Source organism: Schistocerca cancellata, chromosome 11, assembly GCF_023864275.1.
Source record: "Schistocerca cancellata isolate TAMUIC-IGC-003103 chromosome 11, iqSchCanc2.1, whole genome shotgun sequence".
Classification (NCBI taxonomy): Eukaryota; Metazoa; Arthropoda; class Insecta; order Orthoptera; family Acrididae; genus Schistocerca; species Schistocerca cancellata.
In genome coordinates this window covers 72,833,929-72,860,633 of record NC_064636.1, presented here as the reverse complement: position 1 = coordinate 72,860,633, position 26,705 = coordinate 72,833,929, and the positions used below count along the sequence as shown (strand labels likewise).

The 26,705-nt window shown below is 46.2% G+C and overlaps 1 protein-coding gene across 1 annotated transcript in view; it reads right to left on the bottom strand.

Moving 5' to 3' along the window:
- Positions 1 to 26,705, bottom strand: part of LOC126108477 (growth factor receptor-bound protein 14-like) — a 797,866-nt gene that overhangs the window by 363,661 nt on the left and 407,500 nt on the right. Inside the window, exons 5-6 of the mRNA XM_049913727.1 lie at positions 19,870 to 20,034; positions 9,718 to 9,846 (exon numbers count right to left, since the gene is read on the bottom strand). Coding sequence (XP_049769684.1) covers positions 9,718 to 9,846; positions 19,870 to 20,034 — 294 coding nt within the window. The remainder of the gene's footprint in view (positions 1 to 9,717; positions 9,847 to 19,869; positions 20,035 to 26,705) is intronic.

Sequence of the window (26,705 nt, the reverse complement as noted above, 5' to 3'; positions counted from 1 at the left end):
CCGCAGTCATGGACTGTGGGGCTGGTCCCGTGGTCCCGGCGGAGGTTCGAGTCCTCCCTCGGGCATGGGTGTGTGTGTTTGTCCTTAGGATAAGTTAGCTTAAGCAGTGTGTAAGCTTAGGGACTGATGACCTTAGCAGTTAAGTTCCATAAGATTTCACACACATTTGAAATTTTTTTTCTTTGGCTCTTAAGTGCAAGATCGGGTATAGTGTGACCGCGTACGTAGTGGCGTACTGATTTGGAAAGATCGGCTGTTTCCGGCCGATGTCGGTCGTCGGTGGTATCGATCAATATGAGAGCCACTGTGACCGCGTTCTTCGCTGCCTCGTCCCGTCTGGCGACGGCATAAGCTCCATCGTCGTAGTCATCAGAGTACAGGGCACAGTAACGACAACAAACACAACAGCAGCCTTCCCAGCCTCACTCCACGTTCCGATTAGTTGAAAGTCTTCGCCTGTCTGCCTTTGGCAGGTGTCGCAGCGGCATTGTTCGAAACGGTTCTGCGGAGGCGGGTTCGCCGACACGAGAGGTACAACAGCCGCCGTGCGCGTACCGACATGAAAAAAAGAGAGGCTGGGCGGGGCGGGGTGGGAGGAGGAAAAACAAACACGACAGCTGCGGCAGGCAACGGAGAATTAGAAGGGCGTGCGTGTCAAGTCGGGCGGCACTTGGTTCGAGGCCAACGTAAGCAAACGAAGCGTGCCTGCCAGGGGCACGGCGGCAACCCGCAGTACGAAGCTGCGCGGCGGGCAGCCTAGGCTGGCAGGCGCGCAACTCGAGATACTTCTGCGGGACAATGATTTGTTGCGGTCTGACACGCAACATAAAAGTAAGTATGCTGCCTGACAAAAAAGGTTAAGCACACAGAAAAGTAGGTGCAAGCGAAATGAAACTTCACGAGTTGAGACGGTATTGCATTTATTTTACAGATAACAACACCGATTTCTAACATGATTCGAGGAAGTGGCAACAAAACGAACATTCATGTTGGTGTGTAGAGTGTATGACATATCATCTGACTTTCGGAAAAATATCAGCCAGACAGTCCCGAAGACTGCCAGTTGACACGAGCGAGAATTGTCGCACAATCAGCTTAACAGCTCATGCATCCAAGTTTCTCATAAGAATAATGTTGTGACTTGGCAAGACAGCCAAGCCACTATGAGGAAGCCGAAAGACACGCGTTTAAGCTCACGCAGGCTGGCGTGAGGTCTGGAGCATTTAAGGAAGTTAGACTTTAGCAAAAAAGGTCGTAGCTGTTGGAATACTTAACTTTAATCCATAATTGGTGAACATAGCTCTGACGGTACATGCATCACAAGATAAATAGCAAATGATAATGGCGCCTTGCTAGGTCGTAGCAAATGACGTAGCTGAAGGCTATGCTAACTATCGTCTCGGCAAATGAGAGCGTAATTTGTCAGTGAACCATCTCTAGCAAAGTCGGCTGTACAACTGGGCGAGTGCTAGGACGTCTCTCTACACCTGCCGTGTGGCGGCGCTCGGTCTGCAATCACTGATAGTGGCGACACGCGGGTCCGACGTATACTAACGGACCGCGGCCGATTTAAAGGCTACCACCTAGCAAGTGTGGTGTCTGGCGGTGACACCACAAATAATATACAGAAGAATGGGAAAAAATATTGAGGATGTGTTAAGTGAAGATGTTTCGCTTTAGGAACGTTAAGGGACCAGAGAGGCAATTCTGGCTCTCCTTCCGATAATGGAAACAAGTATAAAGAAGAATCAAGTACGGTCATAGGATTTGTAGACCTGGTAAAAGCGTTCGACAATGTAAAATGGTGCAAGATATTCGAAATTCTGGGAGCAAACCCATTGTCTCTGTTGATTAAATTATCCGTCAACCTAATTTCAATCGCCTCTTTATAGACACTGTTCCAAAAAACGGAAATATTGGCAACTACCACAGTTTCACCAAATTTCATACTGTGTCCCTCATTTAAGTAGTGTTCTGCTACTGCCGATTTTTCCGGCTGTTGTAGCCTCGTATGACGGCGATGTTCCACACACCTGTCATGCACTGTGCGAATCGAACGGCTAATGGAAGCTTTCCCACACTGACACGGAATTTTGTACACATCGGGTTTCCTAAGCCCCAAATCATCCTTCAGTGAGCTGAGTAACGCCCAAACCTTAGGTGGACTGAGCACTGTGGGACTTAACTTCTCTGCCCGCATCTCGTGGTCGTGCGGTAGCGTTCTCGCTTCCCACGCCCGGGTTCCCGGGTTCGATTCCCGGCGGGGTCAGGGATTTTCTCTGCCTCGTGATGGCTGGGTGTTGTGTGCTGTCCTTAGGTTAGTTAGGTTTAAGTAGTTCTAAGTTCTAGGGGACTTATGACCACAGCAGTTGAGTCCCATAGTGCTCAGAGCCATTTGAACCATTTTTGAACTTAACTTCTGAGGTCATCAGTATCCTAGACCTTAAACCTAGCTAACCTAAGGACATCACACACATCCACGCCCGAGGCAGGGTTCGAACCTGCGGCCGTAGCGGTCGCGCGGCTCCAGCGCCTAGAACCGCTCGGCCACTCCGGCCGGCTTGAAACAAATAAGCTAATGTACCTTCCACAGGTTCCAAGTGGAATGATCGAAATTTTTTTTAATGAACACTATATAAAAGAATCATTTTACAAACACTAATGCACTGAATTTAAAATAAAAAAAACATGTAATAATGTAATAGAACTAGTATAATACGTTTTTACAATGAGCACATTACTGCACTCAAATTGCGCAAAAATTATATTGGATCTACTGAGAAATTCATCAATGTAGTAGAAGGAGTTGGCCACCAATAAATCGTTTAGGCTTCTCTTAAACTGAATTTCATTGGGTTGCCTTCGGACGTGATTTTGAAGTTCACACACTAATTACTGGAGTCGATGAGTCGCGTGATGTGTTAGGCGAAGATTTTTCAGTGCGGTTCTGACGTATTTGATTACGACAGGTGAACTATCGATTAGTTTACAGGTTACCGATATATTTGATTTATGCTGACAAAGCGAATTATTCCTTTAGTTTTGTCAATTTTTTCTTCGTGTGTGGTTGAAATAGTATGGTCTTACGCTGGACGCGTTCTGATTAGTAAGAGTCAAGCGAGGCCTGATGATAATTAGCAAAATGTCGTTTACGTGCAGGGGATTATATTTCTGTAGTTTAGACCCCACTTTGTGTGGATTGATCCTGAGACGGGAATCACTGCTAGAAGCACTCAAGATCGGACAGTGGACAGTACGACGACTGCCAAAGCAAATACAAAATGCGAACATTTTTAGGTTAGGCTTTACCGTGACTGTTATTGACATTAAATGAAACAACAAGTTCACTGTTACCAGTCACCGTTTTATTTGTGGCAAAGGAATCACAACACAAAAAACAAAAAGAAAATAACATCTTCCATACAATCCCATTTCTGGGTAACATTTCATACCAGATTGCCAATGTCTTCAAACGGAAAGGCATAAGCATATCCTTTACAACAGACAACAAGATTGGACAGAAGTTACCCCACAACATCGGCACACGACACCCACTTTATCACACAGGTTGAGGCCAGACAGGCAGATCATTTGAGATTAGGTTCAAGGAACACATGGCAGCACTAAAAAACAAAAAATATCACACATCGGCAATAGCTACCCACCTGCATGAAACAAAACACCATGTTAACAACACAAGTATTAGCATCTTACACATCCAACCAAAAGGCAGAAAACTAGACATCCTTGAAACACTCCAAATATACAAACATCAAATGAAACAACCAGAATCTATCTTAAATGACAAAAATGCACACACACACACACACACACACCTAATATTTACCATAAATATTGACAGCTGCCAAGACTACAAGAGATTGACCTCATTCACAGATAATTCATCACACCAACAGCTTGTACCCCTTGTCAGCTTAAAACTGTATGTACATCAAGTACTGGCACAAATGTATATCTATCTGCATATTTTATAGCATTTACCAATGTATTACCCCAACCTTTAGGCAGCTAATATATGCAACATGCCATCTTAAGACTCCTTGCCATGTAAATGTTTCCTCTCATATAATCACTCTTTTCTCTCTCCCCCTCTCCCTCTCTCTCTCTCTCTCTCTCTCTCTCTCTCTCTCTTTCACTCACACACACACACACACACACACACACACACACACACACACACACACAGACACTTTTTCTCTCTCTCTACCTCTCCTTCTGCCTCCAGCCCTTCACTTCACATCTGTTTATTAACCCCAATCAAAGAGTGTAATGTATGTATAATTTTACTGTTGTAGCCAATATGATCATTGTAATTATAGTCTGTAACATTTCACCTAATTGTTAACAATAAGTATGAAGTTTAAGCCATTTTAACATTTCACCTGATTGTATAAACGAGTACGAATGTTTGCTGTTTTAACTTGTCAGAATTGGATTTATATACCACCTGAAGTACACACACATATACACTCCTGGAAATGGAAAAAAGAACACATTGATACCGGTGTGTCAGACCCACCATACTTGCTCCGGACACTGCGAGAGGGCTGTACAAGCAATGATCACACGCACGGCACAGCGGACACACCAGGAACCGCGGTGTTGGCCGTCGAATGGCGCTAGCTGCGCAGCATTTGTGCACCGCCGCCGTCAGTGTCAGCCAGTTTGCCGTGGCATACGGAGCTCCATCGCAGTCTTTAACACTGGTAGCATGCCGCGACAGCGTGGACGTGAACCGTATGTGCAGTTGACGGACTTTGAGCGAGGGCGTATAGTGGGCATGCGGGAGGCCGGGTGGACGTACCGCCGAATTGCTCAACACGTGGGGCGTGAGGTCTCCACAGTACATCGATGTTGTCGCCAGTGGTCGGCGGAAGGTGCACGTGCCCGTCGACCTGGGACCGGACCGCAGCGACGCACGGATGCACGCCAAGACCGTAGGATCCTACGCAGTGCCGTAGGGGACCGCACCGCCACTTCCCAGCAAATTAGGGACACTGTTGTTCCTGGGGTATCTGCGAGGACCATTCGCAACCGTCTCCATGAAGCTGGGCTACGGTCCCGCACACCGTTAGGCCGTCTTCCGCTCACGCCCCAACATCGTGCAGCCCGCCTCCAGTGGTGTCGCGACAGGCGTGAATGGAGGGACGAATGGAGACGTGTCGTCTTCAGCGATGAGAGTCGCTTCTGCCTTGGTGCCAATGATGGTCGTATGCGTGTTTGGCGCCGTGCAGGTGAGCGCCACAATCAGGACTGCATACGACCGAGGCACACAGGGCCAACACCCGGCATCGTGGTGTGGGGAGCGATCTCCTACACTGGCCGTACACCACTGGTGATCGTCGAGGGGACACTGAATAGTGCACGGTACATCCAAACCGTCATCGAACCCATCGTTCTACCATTCCTAGACCGGCAAGGGAACTTGCTGTTCCAACAGGACAATGCACGTCCGCATGTATCCCGGGCCACCCAACGTGCTCTAGAAGGTGTAAGTCAACTACCCTGGCCAGCAAGATCTCCGGATCTGTCCCCCATTGAGCATGTTTGGGACTGGATGAAGCGTCGTCTCACGCGGTCTGCACGTCCAGCACGAACGCTGGTCCAACTGAGGCGCCAGGTGGAAATAGCATGGCAAGCCGTTCCACAGGACTACATCCAGCATCTCTACGATCGTCTCCATGGGAGAATAGCAGCCTGCATTGCTGCGAAAGGTGGATATACACTGTACTAGTGCCGACATTGTGCATGCTCTGTTGCCTGTGTCTATGTGCCTGTGGTTCTGTCAGTGTGATCATGTGATGTATCTGTCCCCAGGAATGTGTCAATAAAGTTTCCCCTTCCTGGGACAATGAATTCACGGTGTTCTTATTTCAATTTCGAGGAGTGTATTTGACACCTCAAAACAAACACCGCTAAATGCTTAAAGCAATTATTCTGTAATAATATTGTTATGATGTATATTCTTTGTACTTTGCGATTATGTCTTCATTTCTGCTATACGAACCTTGCACACAGCTGATTCCAGACGCCATATTTGTTTACAAATGTGGCAGTATACATGTGATGTGTTACGACAGCAAAAGGAACCTGTGATCACTGAAGGTACTGCAATTTACTTTTTTAATGTTTACCATTAGATATCAGTTTAATTTTTCGTCAAAAGTAATCCTAAACCATATTCTGAAATAGCGTCTCGTTTCTCCACTAGGCAGTGTCACAAGTTCCTCCAAAAAATCGTAACACAACACACACACAAATGTAATACTTACTAATGTAAATCCACCCGATGGTGGGGGTTTAAACCTTCGAAACGCGTCGTGGAAATAAATAAAACGGTGACTGGTAACAGTGAACTTGTTGTTTCATTTAAATACGAGTACAAAATGGTTCAAATGGCTCTGAGTACTATGGGACTTAACTGCTGTGGTCATTAGTTCCCTAGAACTTAGAACTACTTAAACCTAACTAACCTAAGGACATCACCCACATCCATGCCCGAGGCAAGATTCGAACCTGCTACCGTAGCGGTCGCGCGTTTCCAGATTGTAGCGCCTAGAACCGCTCGACCACTCCGGCCGGCCAAAGCAAATACAAGAGCGACTGAAAAGGGAATGGCAAAAAGCACTATTGCTCACTGCGTGCCACACTGCCTGTCACAGACAACTGCAGCTCAAATCATTTGTTGTAGTGCGTGTCGGTGTGCGAGTTACATTCTCGTCCGACCACGTGTTCTGGGCGCTTCACTTTTTCTCTGGTAATCTGTCAAGTGGGACTGCAGCCGGAGACGTAGTACTTGAGTAATGATGACAAAACCAGCGGCCGTTTCCGAATCTAACATCGTTTATTTTTTTTTTAGGCATGATACCAGTTTCGACACCACTCGGTGTCATCTTCAGGTCCCAAGCGTAACCTGCCATCGACGACCGTTCTCCTACACAATGAACAGAATCATATGCACCGTGTCAAAAGCAACTGGATCCCATACCTACTATAGCAACAACAAGTCCAGGATGGTCAGACGAGTTCTCATCTCACCATATTCGACTTGTTTGTTGCGGAATCCAAAAAAAAAAAAAAATGGTTCAAATGGCTCTGAGCACTATGGGACTTAACTACTGAGGTCATCAGTCCACTAGAACTACTTAAACCTAACTAAGGACATCACACACATCCATGCCCGAGGCAGGATTCGAACCTGCGACCGTAGCGGTCGCGCGTTTCCAGATTGTAGCGCCTAGAACCGCTCGACCACTCCGGCCGGCCAAAGCAAATACAAGAGCGACTGAAAAGGGAATGGCAAAAAGCACTATTGCTCACTGCGTGCCACACTGCCTGTCACAGACAACTGCAGCTCAAATCATTTGTTGTAGTGCGTGTCGGTGTGCGAGTTACATTCTCGTCCGACCACGTGTTCTGGGCGCTTCACTTTTTCTCTGGTAATCTGTCAAGTGGGACTGCAGCCGGAGACGTAGTACTTGAGTAATGATGACAAAACCAGCGGCCGTTTCCGAATCTAACATCGTTTATTTTTTTTTTAGGCATGATACCAGTTTCGACACCACTCGGTGTCATCTTCAGGTCCCAAGCGTAACCTGCCATCGACGACCGTTCTCCTACACAATGAACAGAATCATATGCACCGTGTCAAAAGCAACTGGATCCCATACCTACTATAGCAACAACAAGTCCAGGATGGTCAGACGAGTTCTCATCTCACCATATTCGACTTGTTTGTTGCGGAATCCAAAAAAAAAAAAAATGGTTCAAATGGCTCTGAGCACTATGGGACTTAACTACTGAGGTCATCAGTCCACTAGAACTACTTAAACCTAACTAAGGACATCACACACATCCATGCCCGAGGCAGGATTCGAACCTGCGACCGTAGCGGTCAGGCGGTGCCAAACTGAAGCGCTTAGAACCGCACGGCCACACCGGCCGGCTTGCGGAATCCCGTTAATTTTGGTCCGCTGCGTACGGTTCTGTTCACTGCACAGGAAACTTGTTGTGGATCGCAGGTTACATTCGGGACCTGAAGATGACCCCATGTGGTGTCGAAACTGGTAGCATATTTTAAAAAGGAATAAACCACTTTAGATTCAAATATCAAGTACCTCGCTTTTTCCGTTACACAATGAAGCTTGTGTGGTACAGAGTCTCCTCTCCGGACTCTATCCCTCGCTGAGTAGCCGCTGCTGTTTTATTCGTACGTCTGTACCTGCCTTTGGCATGGGAGCGAGAGCAACTCGGCCGCCCGGTGTAGTGTAGAGATGGGGGATCCGCTCTTGAACTGATTCATAGAGTTGAATCTTTCAAAGGAGTGAACAATCAGTGATTCAGAAAAAAAGAACGGTAGCTCCGTTTCCCACGGCAGAGAGAGAGAGAGAGAGAGAGAGACGGAGCATATCAGCAGCGCCTCTGCTGGTCACAGCACAGTGCACGCCACACAACATAGCCAGCGCCGGCCTCTGCCCTGCTTCTACCTTGGCTGCCTGCATTGTGCAGTTCCCCATTGGATTTTGTGTTTCACATATGCCGTGCCGTCTCTGTGCGTCGTCTGCTGCGTGCAGTGTCTCGCGCAGCTTAACTTCGCATTGCACTCTGTCGACGAGCAACAGGACAGAGAGCCACCTAGCGGATAACATAGGAGCTACTTGCAACAACCTGCTCGCAAGGGAACGGACGATTTGTCTTGGAGCGGGTGAGTTCACCGCTCCCCCCACCCTCGGAACTCGTCCGCTCAACGCTCACCCCACCGTATCGACTCTAGCCAGAGCGTTGAGCAAAGCGACTCAGGTGTCACTCTGGTCTCTGCGGTCTCAGCTCACGCAGTAATACAGCTCACGGCTCGACCAGCTCGACTCAGCGCCTCTGCATCGGAGTTCGTCCCTACTGGATATTGTTCTTCGTAGTAATACCGCTATGTATATTACATTATTATGTTATATATACATCAATTGTTTTTATTTTATTTTTATTTGTTTAAACTGATCAGATTAGGTTCCTGATGACTCCTCTTACTATAGGATTTTTATTACGGACACTCGAATTTACGCTTTAATTACGAGCGAACCGATAAACGTATCGCAAAATGTGATACACCGATATTTTCCTTGTTTTATTCTGCGTAAGGCTATATGCAGCACTTTCGTTTTACAGTCAAATTTATATTTTTCTTCTTATTCTGGTACGGATTTTGCGATTTTAGGCGTCTTCGGAAGGAAATGTTCACTTTAAAAATATATGGCTTGTGATGTATTTGTACGAGGTTAATGAAATTTTAATACATTATAGCCAAATATATTGTTAATGTAAATCTCAAGTTACAACATTTTCCGATCACCCAAAAAACCACGATAGTGCAAAATAAATCAATTATCAAAAACTTTGTCATATCGTGGAAATTTCAATAAACCAATACAAAATTCTTACTCATTATCTGTGTTACTTCGAAATAGGATCAAATAAGATCAAAATACAGGTATAGTACTGGAATAAACCAAGTTTAAAGGGCAATGTGCCTTCCATTTATTTTCTATTGTAAATGAGTGGTGAGTCATGAAAAAGAGCTAATTCATTTCAGGGAGTGAACAGTTGTGATCCGATCTCTGAAAAGAACAGTTTTGCCCATTTCTAGTGTAGTGGCGTTGTGACGCGACTTGCTGTGGGGCAGCGTGGCCCGGCCCAGCCTACCTTGTGCGAGATGTACAGCTCCTGGCCCTGCAGCAGCAGGAAGGCGCGTGTCCACGTCTGCTTGCCCGGGTCTCGAACCCAGACCGGCGAGAAGATGGGAGGCAGCACCGCGGAGCCCCCCACCACGGCCTGCAACAGAGGAGCGAGCAGGTGCTGAGGAAAAACGCAAAGTCCATTTCCTATTAATAAGGAAACCTACATTTTATGAGTCGGTGGTCACTGATGATGATGATGTTTGGTTTGTGGGGCGCTCAACTGCGTGGTCATCAGCGCCCGTACAAAGTCCCAATTTTTCACATTCATTCTAACCACTGTCAGCGATGATGAGGACGATGATGAAATGATGAGGACAACACAAACAACCAGTCCTCCGACAGAGAAAATTCCCAACCCGGCCGAGAATCGAACCCGGGACCCCGCGATCCAAAGGTAGCAATGCTACCCACTACACCGCGAGCTGCGGACTTCGTGGTCATTACGAATATTTTCTGAATAAAACAGGGTACTCTGATTGAAGGAGATGGGACCTGGATAAACTGAAAGAACCAGAGGTTGTACAGAGTTTCAAGGACAGCATAAGGGAACAATTGACAGGAATGGGGGGAAGAAATAGAGTAGAAGAAGAATGGGTAGCTTTGAGGGATGAAGTAGTGAAGGCAGCAGAGGATCAAGTAGGTAAAAAGACGAGGGGTAGTAGAAATCCTTGGGTAACAGAAGAAATATTGTAATTAATTGAGGAAAGGAGAAAATATAAAAATACAGTAAATGAAGCAGGCAAAAAGGAATGCAAACGTCTCAAAAATAAGATCGACAGGAAGTGCAAAATGGCTAAGCAGGGATGGCTAGAGGACAAATGTAAGGATGTAGAGGATTATCTCACTAGTGGTAAGATAAGATACTGCCTACAGGAAAATTAAAGAGGCCTTTGGAGAAAAGAGAACCACTTTTATGAATATCAAGAGCTCAGATGGAAACCCAGTTCTAAGCAAAGAAGGGAAAGCAGAAAGGTGGAACGAGTATATAGAGGGTCTATACAAGGGCGATGTACTTGAGGACAATATTATGGACGAGGATGTAGATGAAAATGAAATGCGAGATACGATACTGCGTGAAGAGTTTGACAGAGCACTGAAAGACCTGAGTCGAAACAAGGCCCCTGGAGTAGACAACTCTCCATTGGAACTTCTGACGGCCTTGGGAGAGCCAGTCCTGACAAAACTCTACCATCTGGTGAGCAAGATGTATGAGACAGGCGAAATACCCTCAGACTTCAAGAAGAATGTAATAATTCCAATCCCAAAGAAAGCAGGTGTTGACAGATGTGAAAATTACCGAACAATCACTTTAATAAGCTACAGCTGCAAAATACTAACACGAATTCTTTACAGACGAATGGAAAAACTAGTAGAAGCTGACCTCGGGGAAGATCAGTTTGGATTCCGTAGAAATACTGGAACACGTGCGGCAATACTGACCTTACGACTTATCTTAGAAGAAAGATTAAGGAAAGGCAAACCTACGTTTCTAGCATTTGTAGACTTAGAGAAAGCTTTTGACAATCTTGACTGGAACACTCTCTTTCAAATTCTAAAGGTGGCAGGGGTAAAATACAGGGAGCGAAAGGCTATTTACAATTTGTACAGAAACCAGATGGCAGTTATAAGAGTCGAGGGGCATGAAAGGGAAGCAGTGGTTGGGAAGGGAGTAAGACAGGGTTGTAGCCTCTCCCCGATGTTATTCAAAATGGTTCAAATGGCTCTGAGCACTATGGGACTCAACTGCTGAGGTCATAAGTCGCCTAGAACTTAGAACTAGTTAAACCTAACTAACCTAAGGACATCACAAACATCCATGCCCGAGGCAGGATTCGAACCTGCGACCATAGCGGTCTTGCGGTTCCAGACTGCAGCGCCTTTAACCGCACGGCCACTTCGGCCGGCCGATGTTATTCAATCTGTATATTGAGCAAGCAGTAAAGGAAACAAAAGATAAATTCGGAGTAAGTATTAAACTCCAAGGAGAAGAAATAAAAACTTTGAGGTTCGCCGATGACATTGTAATTCTGTCAGAGACAGCAAAGGACTTGGAAGAGCAGTTGAATGGAATGGACAGTGTCTTGAAAGGAGGATATAAGATGAACATCAACAAAAGCAAAACGAGGATAATGGAATGTAGTCGAATTAAGTCAGGTGATGCTGAGGGAATTAGATTAGGAAATGAGACACTTAAAGTAGTAAAGGAGTTTTGCTATTTGGGGAGCAAAATAACTGATGATGGTCGAAGTAGAGAGGATATAAAATGTAGACTGGCAATGGCAAGGAAAGCGTTTCTGAAGACGAGAAATTTGTTAAAATCGAGTATAGATTTAAGTGTCAGGAAGTCGTTTCTGAAAGTATTTGTATGGAGTGTAGCTTTGTATGGAAGTGAAACATGGACGATAAATAGTTTGGACAAGAAGAGAATAGAAGCTTTCGAAATGTGGTGCTACAGAAGAATGCTGAAGATTAGATGGGTAGAGAACATAACTAATGAGGACGTATTGAATAGGTTTGGGGAGAAGAGAAGTTTGTGGAACAACTTGACTAGAAGAAGGGATCGGTTGGTAGGACATGTTCTGAGGCATCAAGGGATCACCAATTTAGTACTGGAGGGCAGCGTGGAGGTTAAAATCGTAGAGGGAGACCAAGAGATGATTATACTAAGCAGATTCAGAAGGATGTAGGTTGCAGTAGGTACTTGGAGATGAAGAAGCTTGCACAGGATAGAGTAGCATGGAGAGCTGCATCAAACCAATCTCTGGACTGAAGACCACAACAACAACTCATGATAATCTTATCCATTGTCATTCCTCGACTGTCATGGGGACACGGGTAAGACATCGAACTGCATAGAGTAGTAAAGGCTAAAACCTGAGACACAGATAGTGGGTATATAAAAGGCAGGTGTTACAAAGATGTTGCAGGTAACGGGTACACCACAGAGATGAAACGATCAACATTATACACTCCTGGAAATTGAAATAAGAACACCGTGAATTCATTGTCCCAGGAAGGGGAAACTTTATTGACACATTCCTGGGGTCAGATACATCACATGATCACACTGACAGAACCACAGGCACATAGACACAGGCAACAGAGCATGCACAATGTCGGCACTAGTACAGTGTATATCCACCTTTCGCAGCAATGCAGGCTGATATTCTCCCATGGAGACGATCGTAGAGATGCTGGTTGTAGTCCTGTGGAACGGCTTGCCATGCCATTTCCACCTGGCGCCTCAGTTGGACCAGCGTTCGTGCTGGACGTGCAGACCGCGTGAGACGACGCTTCATCCAGTCCCAAACATGCTCAATGGGGGACAGATCCGGAGATCTTGCTGGCCAGGGTAGTTGACTTACACCTTCTAGAGCACGTTGGGTGGCACGGGATACATGCGGACGTGCATTGTCCTGTCGGAACAGCAAGTTCCCTTGCCGGTCTAGGAATGGTAGAACGATGGGTTCGATGACGGTTTGGATGTACCGTGCACTATTCAGTGTCCCCTCGACGATCACCAGTGGTGTACGGCCAGTGTAGGAGATCGCTCCCCACACCATGATGCCGGGTGTTGGCCCTGTGTGCCTCGGTCGTATGCAGTCCCGATTGTGGCGCTCACCTGCACGGCGCCAAACACGCATACGACCATCATTGGCACCAAGGCAGAAGCGACTCTCATCGCTGAAGACGACACGTCTCCATTCGTCCCTCCATTCACGCCTGTCGCGACACCACTGGAGGCGGGCTGCACGATGTTGGGGCGTGAGTGGAAGACGGCCTAACGGTGTGCGGGACCGTAGCCCAGCTTCATGGAGACGGTTGCGAATTGTCCTCGCCGATACCCCAGGAGCAACAGTGTCCCTAATTTGCTGGGAAGTGGCGGTGCGGTCCCCTACGGCACTGCGTAGGATCTTACGGTCTTGGCGTGCATCCGTGCGTCGCTGCGGTCCGGTCCCAGGTCGACGGGCACGTGCACCTTCCGCCGACCACTGGCGACAACATCGATGTACTGTGGAGACCTCACGCCCCACGTGTTGAGCAATTCGGCGGTACGTCCACCCGGCCTCCCGCATGCCCACTATACGCCCTCGCTCAAAGGCCGTCAACTGCACATACGGTTCACGTCCACGCTGTCGCGGCATGCTACCAGTGTTAAAGACTGCGATGGAGCTCCGTATGCCACGGCAAACTGGCTGACACTGACGGCGGCGGTGCACAAATGCTGCGCAGCTAGCGCCATTCGACGGCCAACACCGCGGTTCCTGGTGTGTGCGCTGTGCCGTGCGTGTGATCATTGCTTGTACAGCCCTCTCGCAGTGTCCGGAGCAAGTATGGTGGGTGTGACACACCGGTGTCAATGTGTTCTTTTTTCCATTTCCAGGAGTGTTGAAGAGGAGATGGGGGAGCAGACGAAGCAGATGAGCTGAGAGAACGGCAGAGGAATGAATGAAGGCATCCGTGGCCGGCTGCAACGTTCCATCAAGGCCGGCATTCCTTCCAACCGGAGCAGAGACGCGCCAGTCAATATCCAAGTGTCTGAGCGCGTCAACAAAGGCACCGCCAGGTGTGCCAGTATTGGCATGTGGCCGTCTCATTAACACAAACACTCCACACTCTTCTTGCGTGTATGCACAGTGTTACCACATTTGCCATGCCTTCTCTCACTCGCTATACAGCACAGAAGGTACAGTCAGTAACGAATCAGATGCAGGGTGTCCCAAGTCTTTTGGTTCTAATTTATACAGATCGTAGAGCCTGGTGCAAAAGTTCTGTATTGCTACAGAAACGATCACAAGGAGAACAGCTTGACTGTAAAACAGTGGTAGCCAAGTGTAATGGATACAAGAAAGCACTATAGGTAGAAACAGAGGAATAGGTAGAGGCTGGTGTAAACAAGACTTAAACAGAATGAGATTTTCACTCTGCAGCGGAGTGTGCGCTGATATGAAACTTCCAGGCAGATTAAAACTGTGTGCCCTACCGTGACTCTAACTCGGGACCTTTGCCTTTCGCGGGCAAGTGCTCTACCAACTGAGCTACCGAAGCACGACTCACGCCCGTCCTCACAGCATTACTTCTGCCAGTACCTCATCTCCTACCTTCCAAACAGTTTTAATCTGCCAGGAAGTTTCATATCAGCGCACACTCCGCTGCAGAGTGAAAATCTCATTCTGGAAACATCCCCCATGCTGTGGCTAAGCCTTGTCTCCGCAATATCCTTTCTTTCAGGAGTGCTAGTTCTGCAAGTTTCGCAGGAGAGCTTCTGTAAAGTTTGGAACGTAGGAGACGAGATACTGGCAGATGTGAAGCTGTGCGGACGGGGCGTGAGTCGTGCTTCGGTAGCTCAGATGGTAGAGCACTTGCCCGCGAAAGGCAAAGGTCCCGATTTCGAGTCTCGGTCGGGCACACAGTTTTAATCTACCAGGAAGTTTCAAGACTTAAACAGACTGAAGAAACAAAGAGACTGAGATAAAGGAGATAAAGAAATAAAGAAAAGAAACAAGGAGATTCAGTACAGAAGACATGACATCCCTAGATGCTACTCCAGGCGTGTGTAAAATGAATATGCGCAACGGAAAATAATAAACGCTAAAATGAAGATTTGCCCGTGTCTGACTACCCGCTGAAGCAGATCTTGGGATTTTATAATTAAAATCTAAACATGAATGAATGATGAAGGCAACTAATACCAACCACTAAATGATGTACGTTGTTCCCGCTTGTATACCAGATGATCAAAAAGTCAGTAGAAATTTGAAAACTGAATAAATCACGCAATAATGTAGATAGAGAGGTGCAAATTGACACACATGCTTGGAATGACTTGGGGTTTTATTAGAACCAAAAAAATACAAAAGTTCACAAAATGTCAGACAGACGGCGCTTCATCTGATCAGAATAGCAATAATTAGCATAATAAAGTAAGACAAAGCAAAGATGATGTTCAAAATGGTTCAAATAGCTCTGAGCACCACGGGACTTAACATCTCGGGTCATCAGTCCCCTAGAACTTAGAACTACTTAAACCTAACTAACCTAAGGACATCACACACATCCATACCCGAGGCAGGATTCGAACCTGCGACCGTAGCAGTCGCGCGGTTCCAGACTGTAGCTCCTAGAACCGCTTGGCCACTACGGCCGGCAAAGATGATGTTCTTTACAGGAAATGCTCAATATGTCCACCATCATTCCTCAACAATAGCTATAGCCGAGGAATAACGTTGTGAACAGCACTGTAAAGCATGTCCGGAGTTATGGTGAGGCATTGGCGTCGGATGTTGTCTTTCAGCATCCCTAGAGACGTCGGTCGATCACGATACACTTGCAACTTCAGGTAACCCCAAAGCCAATAATCGCACGGACTGAGGTCTGGGGACCTGGGAGGCCAAGCATGATGAAAGTGGCGGCTGAGCACACGGTCATCACCAAACGACGCGCGCAAGAGATCTTTCAGGCGTCTAGCAATACTTTGTTTTTTTGGTTCTAATAAAACCCCATGTCATTCCAAGCATGTGTGTCAATTATTACCTCTCCATCTACATTATTCCGTGGTTTATTAAGTTTTCAAATTTATACTGACTTTTTGTTCACCCGGTAGTTATTGGAGATCAAAAAACCCTTTATATTACAAAGTTTACATTTCCCAAACAAAATTACCAATCAATTGCCTAACTCTGCCCCTTATTATGACTGCGCGATCTAATATCAACAACGCGAAATGACTGAAATCACCTACGTTCCAAAAACTAGAGGACAGCTCGGAGCTCGTGGTCGTGCGGTAGCGTTCTCGCTTCCCACGCCCGGGTTCCCAGGTTCGATTCCCGGCGGGGTCAGGGATTTTCTCTGCCTCGTGATGGCTGGGTGTTGTGTGATGTCCTTAGGTTAGTTAGGTTTAAGTAGTTCTAAGTTCTAGGGGACTGATGACCTTAGATGTTAAGTCCCATAGTGCTCAGAGACATTTGAACCATTTTTGAACTAGAGGACACTTCTTTCAAAGGTGATCTACGGTGGTGTGGAACCTCAGTGGAAATAAACTAACGTGATCACTGCTTTTTAGCTTTTATAGCCCTAATAAGCCGAAGCAGTTTGCGATATCACCGTATGTACTGCGTCCCGTGCGTCGAAGTGATGGTTCTCGTACTCGTCTGCTACGATGGAAGAACTCCAGCCACAAGTAAACTCTTTCAAACACTAGGACGGCAGAAGGCGGTCCTCTGACTAATATACTCTAATACTGTCTTCTCCTCTCTCTGTTCTACAGACGAGAAACGAGAACTCCCAGCCACAAGGATTGAGTTCAGATAACGTCTCAACGTAAGTATAGGCAGAGGAAGTGCTTTCAATTACTGAACGCTGCGTACTCAACGACGAATTCCAACCCGGAGGTGAAGTCCAGAATCGTATAGGTTCGCAACAGTACAGTGCCTCACTGTTCTAACTAGAAACGTTACTGAGAGCCAAGACAGCAAATCCGTCTGTACCAGCAAAAGCTGATACCGAGCGACTGTCACACACGGACGCTCACAACGGAAGACTTCGTCTCTCCACTGCTAACTTCCAGCAAGTCTCGGCTCACACCATCGTAATTCCGAAAACGAATCATATTCCCGAAACCACGTAATATTCTCCCTCTCTACAGATTGTTCCGAACGCCGACCAACCATATTTTAGTCTTTTGTCGTCCAGCGCTAAAATTTTGCGAGGAGAAACCTATACTCGTACAATGGTACGCTTCTGAGTAAAAATCCTTGGAAATAACCCAGACTGCGTTGTTTCCGATGTGCCGCTTCTTCGTTCCACTCACCTGCGTCCAAGATTTTCGTAGTTTCCGACGTATAATCCTTCCGGTTCGGCTACAAAATCGACCGGTCGCGACTCTATTGTGCTCCAGCGCTTAGGTGCTACGACGTCCGTATTGCTATTTCCTTTGTCTTACCAGGATCAACACACATTCATTTCCATTGTCATTCCAACCTCTACTAGTATGATAATAAACACACTTTTCATGCAATAAGCGTTAACAATTATTTACTAGGCGCATGTGACAATGTCAGTCTCCTTTAAATTTCGTATATATGATGTACTACCTATAAAATAATACCTAATGTTGTTGTAGATCATGGCAAAGTATGTGGATGAGTGCTTGTAAGGTGCGAAATTATAGCCACCTCACAGCATAAATAAGACAACAGGAGAAAAAAGAGATTGAGGTAGAAAAGACAGGTGACAAAGATGAAACAGAAACGACAGGTATAAATATAGAGACAGTTTTGAGAGGAGATAAGAGGAGAGGGGAGCAGAGATAGAAGTAGATGTTAGAGAAGGAGAGGGAAACAGGTAGAGGTAGACAAGAGATGTCAGAGAGGAGAAAATATAAAGAAGAGTAGAAATGTGGGGATAAAGGTTAGAATAGATGCAGAGGTAAGGAAGAGATTGATGTAGAAAAGATGATGCAGAGATAAAGAAGAGACTGATGCACGAATAAAAAAGAGAATTATGCAGAGGTAAAGAAGGCAAAGATGGAGAAATGTAGAATAATAGTGGAAACAGTATAGAGAGAAGAGAAATAAATATAAGTATATAATAATGAGAGAGAGAAAGGGATAAATGAGGATGGTGGCAGAACGATATACAGGGTGAGTCACCTAACGTTACCGCTGGATATATTTCGTAAACCACATCAAATACTGACGAACCGATTCCACAGACCGAACGTCAGAAGAGGGGCTAGTGTAATTGGTTAATACAAACCACACAAAAATGCACAAACCTACGTTTTTTTAAATGGAACCACGTTAGTTTTGTTAGCACATCTGAACATATAAACAAATACGTAATCAGTGCCGTTTGTTGCATTGTAAAATGTTAATTACATCCGGAGATATTGTAACCTAAAGTTGACGCTTGAGTACCACTTCTCCACTGTTCGATCGTGTGTATCGGAGAGCACTGCAACATACATCGCGTTTGTACGGAATGATCTGCCAACGTTGCTCGAAAATGTCCCACTGGAAACGCGTCGACGTATGTGGTATCAGCATGATGGTGCACCTGCACATTCCGCAATTAACACTAGGCTGACCCTTGACAGGATGTTCGACGGGCGTTTCATAGGACTTGGAGGACGCATAAATTGGCCAGCCCGTTCTCCTGATCTTACACCTCTGGACTTCTTTCTGTGGGATACGTTAAAGGAGAATGTGTACCGTGATGTGCCTACAACCCCAGAGGATATGAAACAACGTATTGTGGCAGCCTGCGGCGACATTACACCAGATGTACTGCGGCGTGTACGACATTCATTACGCCAGAGATTGCAATTGTGTGCACCAAATGATGGCCACCACATTGAACTTCTATTGGCCTGACATGTCGGGACACACTCTATTCCACTCCGTAATTGAAAACGGAAACCACGTGTGTACGTGTACTTCACCCCTCATGCCAATGTACATGTGCGTCAGTGAAAAAGACCAATAAAAAGGTGTTAGCATGTGGACGTAATGTGCTGTTCCAGTCTCTTCTGTACCTAAGGTCCATCACCGTTCCCTCTGGATCCCTCCGTAATTCGGCGCTCTCCGATACACACGATCGAACAGCGGAGGAGTGGTACTCAATCGTCAACTTTAGGTTACAATATCTCCGGATGTAATTAACATTTTACAATGCAACAAACGGCACTGATTACGTATTTGTTTATATGTTCACATGTGCTAACAAAACTAACGGGGTTCCATTTAAAAAAAACGTAGGTTTGTGTTAAAAAAACATACTTCCGTACATTTTTGTATGGTTTGTATTAACCAATTACACTAGCCCCTCTCCTCACGTTCGGTCTGTGGAATCGGTTCGTCAGTATTTGATGTGGTTTACGAAATATATCCAGCGGTAACGTTAGGTGACTCACCCTGTACAGATTAATTAGAAAAGAGGTACAGAGGGAGAAAGATAAAGTTATTAGAAAAGAGAGATTCAGAAAGGAAGGAGAGAGAGAGCGAGAGAGAGATGAGTAAGAGACAAAGAATTGTGACACGACTTTGGGACCTCCTGCCTTCACACACACCAGAACACACAGGGAGTCACTCCGCCCCCACTTTTGCCGGGTACCCACCATGAGCGCAGCTTGCGGGTCCAGCGGCGTCGACGGCGCGGACGTAGACGAGCCGACGGCGTGTCCCGGCCAGTGGCCGTGGCGCGAGTCCAGCGTGGGGGTGGAGGGGGCGGAGGTGCCGGCGCAGCACGCCGCCAGGTCCACCATGTCGGCCGGGAAGAACTGCTGAAACACCGCACCGGGCAAACACCACGTCAGCATCGTTGCACAACCGCACACAGCTGCTCATAAATAAACCCCTATCGACTAACAATTTCGATCATTTTGCAAAAACAGACATAATGTCTTATGGGGTAACAGCAATCAGTGATTTTATAATGTTACTTAAAAACCGTCTTGATTGCAAAAAATTTTTTTTTATTTTTTTTTTTATTATTCATATGACCGGTTTCGGTTCATTCAGAACCATCTTCAGATCTGATATTTCAGTTACAGGAGTAACCCGTCCAAATCCAGCAACTTTCACTGTACTATCGGAACGTGTTGCGACGTCTGCTAGAAAATGTGAGAAGGAAACGGCCTGAAATGTTGCGAGACAATTCGTGCCTCTCGCATCAAGATAACGCACCTGCACATTCGTCCCTGTTAGTGCGTGACTACTGCACAAAAAACAAACTCACTGTGCTGCCCCATCCTATGTACCCTCCAGACCTGGCCCCTCATAACACTAATTTTTAATTTCCAAAGTTGGTAACATGATGTGACGTAGCATGTGAAAGTTGCTGGATTTGGACGGGTTACTCCTGTAACTGAAATATCAGATCTGAAGATGGTTTTGAATGAACCGAAACCGGTCATATAAAAAAAAAAAAAAAAAAAAATTTGCAATCAAGACGGTTTTTAAGTAACATTATAATTTCGATCATCGCATCTTCTTCAGATATCATACGAGCTCCGTTCAATAAATTTCGGGACATTCGTAATTTCGCGCCAAAGGTATGTTGGAGCAAAATGCGGTTGGCATCCCTGCATACTCCCGTGTTTAATATGCAACTGCCGGAAGTTTCATCGTTGCATGTCTGTCAGTTATTGTTCAGTGCTGTATTGAGTCGAACGTGGTGTTGCATAGTATGCGAATTTCGAGATGGCAGAGATGCAGGAGCAACACGTCTGCATTAAATTTTTCTTAACACACCAAATGATGCAGGAAGCCTCGGTGATGAGTGATCAAGCCGTACTCGGTGTTACGAATGGTTCACACGGTTTAAAAATGGCCGGACGGAAGTAAAACATGACCCTCGTTCAGGACGCCCTTGAACGCTCAAGTCAGGAACGTGAACGAAACTGTGTGTGCCAATCGAAGACTGACTGTCCGAGCGATGCAGAAGAATGTAACATTCCAGCTGGATCATGTCATGAAATACTGACACAGCATCTTTGAATGCATCATGTTGCCGCCAAGTTCGTCCCACAGTTCATGAGTCGAGACCAGAAAGACCTTCGACTCGTAACCTGTGAAGGGCTTTTGGATCGCGCAAATCAGAACGAGATGTTCCTTAAATCATAACTTGTGATTAGACGAGCGTCTACGGTTATGAGTTTGAGACCAAACACAATGGGTCGGGAGACATTCTCCGAGACCGAAAAAAGCTTGTCAGGCCAGGCGAAATATCAAAGCGAAGCTGATACAATAGTGACCATTAAAACTGCTACAGCACGAAGATGACGTGCTACAGGCGCGAAATTTAACCGGCAGGAAGAAGATGCTGTGATATGCAAATGATTAGCTTTTCAGAGCATTCACACAAGGTTGGCGCCGGTTGCGACGCCTACAACGTGCTGACGTGAGGAAAGTTTCCAACAGACTTCTCATACACACACAGCAGTTGACCGGCGTTGCCTGGTGAAACGTTGTTGTGATGCCTCGTGTAAGGAGGAGAAATGCTACCGACTGATAAAGGTCGGATTGTAGCCTATCGCGATTGCGGTTTATCGTATCGCGACATTGCTGCTCGCGTTGGTCGAGATCCAATGACTGTTAGCAGAATATGGAATCGGTGGGTTCAGGAGGGTAATACGGAACGCCGTGCTGGATCCCAACGGCCTCGTATCGCTAGCAGTCGAGATGACAGGCATCTTATCCGCACGGCTGTAACGGATCGTGCATTCACGTCTCGATCCCTGAGTCAACAGATGGGGACGTTTGCAAGACAACAACCATCTGCACGAACAGTCCGACGACGTTTGCAGCAGCTCGGACTATCAGCTCGGAGACCGTGGCTGCGGTTACCCTTGACGCTGCATCACAGACAGGAGCGCCTGCGATGTACTCGACGACGAACCTGGGTGCACGAATGGCAGAACGTCATTTTTTCGGATGAATCCAGGTTCTGTTTACAGCATCATGATGGTTGCATCCGTGTTTGGCGACATCGCGGTGAACGCACATTGGAAGCGTGTACTCGTCATCGCCATACTGGCATATCACCCGGTGTGATGGTATGGGGTGCCATTGGGTACACGTCTCGGTCACCTCTTGTTCGCATTGACGGCACTTTGAACAGTGGACGTTACATTTGAGATGTGTTACGACCCGTGGCTCCACCCTTCATTCGACCCATGCGTAAACCTACATTTCAGCAGGATATTGCACGATCTCATGTTGCAGGTCCTGTACGGGCCTTTCTGGATACAGAAAATGTACAGAAAATGTTCGACTGCTGCCCTGGCCAGCACATTCTCCAGATCTCTCACCAATTGAAAACGTCTGGTCAATGGTGGCCGAGCAACTGGCTCGTCACAATACGCCATTCACTACTCTCGATGAACTGTGGTATCGTGTTGAAGATGCATGGGCAGCTCTACCTGTACACGCCTTCGAAGCTCTGTTTGACTCAATGCCCAGGCGTATCAAGGCCGTTATTACGGCCAGAGGTGGTTGTTCTGGGTGCTGATTTCTCAGGATCTATGAACTCAAATTGCGTGAAAATGTATAATCACATGTCAGTTCTAGTATAATATATTTGTTGAATGAATACCCGTTTATCATCTGCATTTCTTCTTGGTGTAGCAATTTTAATGGCCAGTAGTGCTTTGACTTACTTATGATAAAGGATTAGTTCATGATAAATTCGTGCTACAGGGACAAACTCTCAGTCGATGGTAGTACCGGGACGCTTTGCGACGCCTGCGAGAAAATTTGAGAAGGGAACGTCCTCAAAAGTGGCGAGACAATTCGTGCCTCTCGCATTACGGTAACGCACCCGCACATTCATCCGTGTTGGTGCGTGACTGTTGCACAAAAGACGAAATCACTGTGCTGGCCCATCCTATGTACCCTCCAGACCTGGTCCATGCGGACATTATTTTTTATTTACGAAGTTGGTAACACCGTTGAAAGGACGAAAATTTACAACGATAGACGGGATGAAAGAAAATTAGCAGACAACGCTTCGTGCGATGCCAGGAGTGGAAACGACGTTGGGAGCGGTGTAACAATTGTGGAGGAGAGTATTTCGAAGGTGACGGTGCGCAATAAATAAAAGGTAATCGTAGAAGACTTTCATTGAGAAAATTCCGGAATTTTCTGAACAGACCTCGCACATACTTCGTATGCCACAGTATGGTGCAAGGCAGTAGGTGCCCTGCAACATTACTATACTCCGTTCTACGAATAAACGTTATGTAAACATTACATTATGTATTCTTCCGCGTTTGCTTGAATCTCATTGGATATCGTTCCACGCGGAGCGGAATCCAAGCTGAGTGTAGTACAGTCAAGTACGATCATAAGGACACGTTTTATGCTGTGTTACACGCACACAGACTGAGTGATAATATGGGACAACAGCTTTAGCGGCGCATTAAACTTGGACAGCACTGGCCAGCCAGCGGTCCACCTAACCTGCAATGATGTGAGCCGTTGCAGTTCAGGCGTAAAAAGAGACGAGCAAAGAAACGATATAGCTTCGAATGTCACTTAATTTTTAGAGAGAATGAAATAATGTTCGACAAAACACCAGCACTCCCGCACGCTTCCTAGGTGACCTGAGATTTAAAGGAGACTGACAGAAAGCATAAAATGCTCTCGTCCTCACCTGACATGGTTTTCTATTTACAAGCAAGAATGATGAAAATTCCTAACTTAAACACAGGGTAATTTTTGTGAGCGAGCTGCATGTGATGCAAAATCATACTGCAGGGATTTCACCGTACTGTTGAATACTGATCTGGTAATCTTTTAGCTCCTTCCTTACCCGAATCCGAGAAACACATTTGAGCTCTGGAAGTGTCACCTGCTACGTCGATAACGAGCCTATTAACAACAGAATCCACGAAGCCAACCAGGCGCAACATTTTGTCCTCTTCTTTTATGACGAGCCGTTCTGTATCCCGCCAGCGTTCGGCAGTGACGTGTGAAAAAGCTGCGTGCGTTAGTTGGCAGTGACGTGTGAAAAAGCTGCGTGCGTTAGTTCCAGTACGTCTGATATGGTAACAATGATTTTATTTCTCGCGACAAATCCAATCCAGTAACTTGGCTCCAGATCATTTCTGTTGGGTTCATATTGTATCGGTGCAGTGACAAATGTAAAAATGCGGCATTTGTACGGTGTGCGTTTTCTTTTGTTTTTGTCATCAGTCTACTGACTGGTTTGATGCGGCCCGCCACGAATTCTTTTCCTGTGCTAACCTCTTCATCTCAGAGTAGCACTTGCAACCTACGTCCTCAATTATTTGCTTGACGTATTCCAATCTCTGTCTTCATCTACAGTTTTTGCCCTCTACATCTCCCTCTAGTACCATGGAAGTCATTCCCTCATGTCTTAGCAGACGTCCTATTATCCTGTCCCTTCTCCTTATCAGTGTTTTCCACATATTCCTTTCCTCTCCGATTCTGCGTAGAACCTCCTCATTCCTTACCTTATCAGTCCACCTAATTTTCAACATTCGTCTATAGCACCACATCTCAAATGCTTCGATTCTCTCCTGTTCCCGTTTTCCCACAGTCCATGTTTCACTGCCATTCAATGCTGTACTGCAGACGTACATCCTCAGACATTTCTTCCTCAAATTAAGGCCGGTATTTGATATTAGTAGACTTCTCTTGGCCAGAAATGCCTTTTTTGCCCTAGCGAGTCTGCTTTTGATGTCCTCCTTGCTCCGTCCGTCATTGGTTATTTTACAGCAGAATTCCTTAACTTCATTGACTTCGTGACCATCAATCCTGATGTTAAGTTTCTCGCTGTTCTCATTTCTACTACTTCTCATTACCTTCGTCTTTCTCCGATTTACTCTCAAACCATACTGTGTACTCATTAGACTGTACATTCCGTTCAGCAGATCATTTAATTCTTCTTCACTTTCGCTCAGGATAGCAATGTCATCAGCGAAACGTATCATTGATATCCTTTCACCTTGTATTTTAATTCCACTCCTGAACCTTTCTTTTATTTCCATCATTGTTTCCTCGATGTACAGATTGAAGAGTAGAGGCGAAAGGCTACAGCCTTGTCTTACACCCTTCTTAATACGAGCACTTCGTTCTTGATCGTCCACTCTTATTATTCCCTCTTGGTTGTTGTACTTATTGTATATGACCCGTCTCTCCCTATAGCTTACCCCTACTTTTTTCCGAATCTCGAACCGCTTGCACCATTTTATATTGTCGAACTCTTTTTCCAGGTCTGGCTATTAGCAAACGGAAAATTTCCAGTCGAGTACCTTGTTGCCCATCTCGATCGATGGACCAACTGCCTGGTACTGACACGGCGGTCGCCTTCCACAGTATTATTCACATTTTCCTCCTAAGTCTGGCGTCCGAACATTTCGGGTACGTCCTTCATGGCTGCCTGCTCCCTGAAACTACCCTCTCTCACACAAACGTCGAAGGACTGTTGCAAACGTAAGTTCATTACAACTTTCTTGCTCCGTATCCTCTCATGGATCAATCCCTAGAGTTCGTACACGGTGGAAAAAATCACCATGCGTAACAAGAACCGGAGACAATGCGTCCCTTACGCTACCTACAGATGGAGTTGGGCTTTTACCCTGTTGTTATTTCAGAAACTGGTTATTTTGAGTGGTCAGGTTAAGCTGGTGTGGGAAAAGATGATATAACCGAAAACCGCTTGTTTTGGCAATAACCACCATATGGTCAAGACAAGAGATGTGCGTATTAATAGAGCTAGGGTAGGAATTGTAGGCGCGTCTGTTTTCGTCAGTAAACACTGTACATTTGCGAGCCAAATAAAGCCGACAACTGCCACTGGAGAGCGCTGAAAGTGCGAAATGCAATCCGAAAACATAGGAAGTAGGTTACAGTACGCTTGTTCGCCCACTGCTTGAATACTGCTCAGCAGTGTGGGATCCGTACCAGATAGGGTTGATAGAAGATATAGAGAAGATCCAACGGAGAGCAGCGCGCTTCGTTACAGGATCATTTAGTAATCGCGAAAGCGTTACGGAGATGATTGATAAACTCCAGTGGAAGACTCTGCAGGAGAGACGCTCAGTAGCTCGGTACGGGCTTTTGTCAAAGTTTCGAGAACATACCTTCACCGAAGAGTCAAGCAGTATATTGCTCCCTCCTACGTATATCTCGCGAAGAGACCGTGAGGATAAAATCAGAGAGATTAGAGCCCACACAGAGGCATACCGACAATCCTTCTTTACACGAACAATACGAGACCGGAATAGAAGCGAGAACCGATAGAGGTACTCAAGGTACCACACACCGTCAGGTGGCTTGCGGAGTTTGGATGTAGATGTAGATGATGTAGATGTAGATGAAGTCACGTTGGCCAGCACGCACCTGTCTTGTCATGCTCGAATTCCAGTTTGCGTACACATTGTCAACATTAGCTTCCTAGCCCGTGTGCCGACATATTTTAGTACTC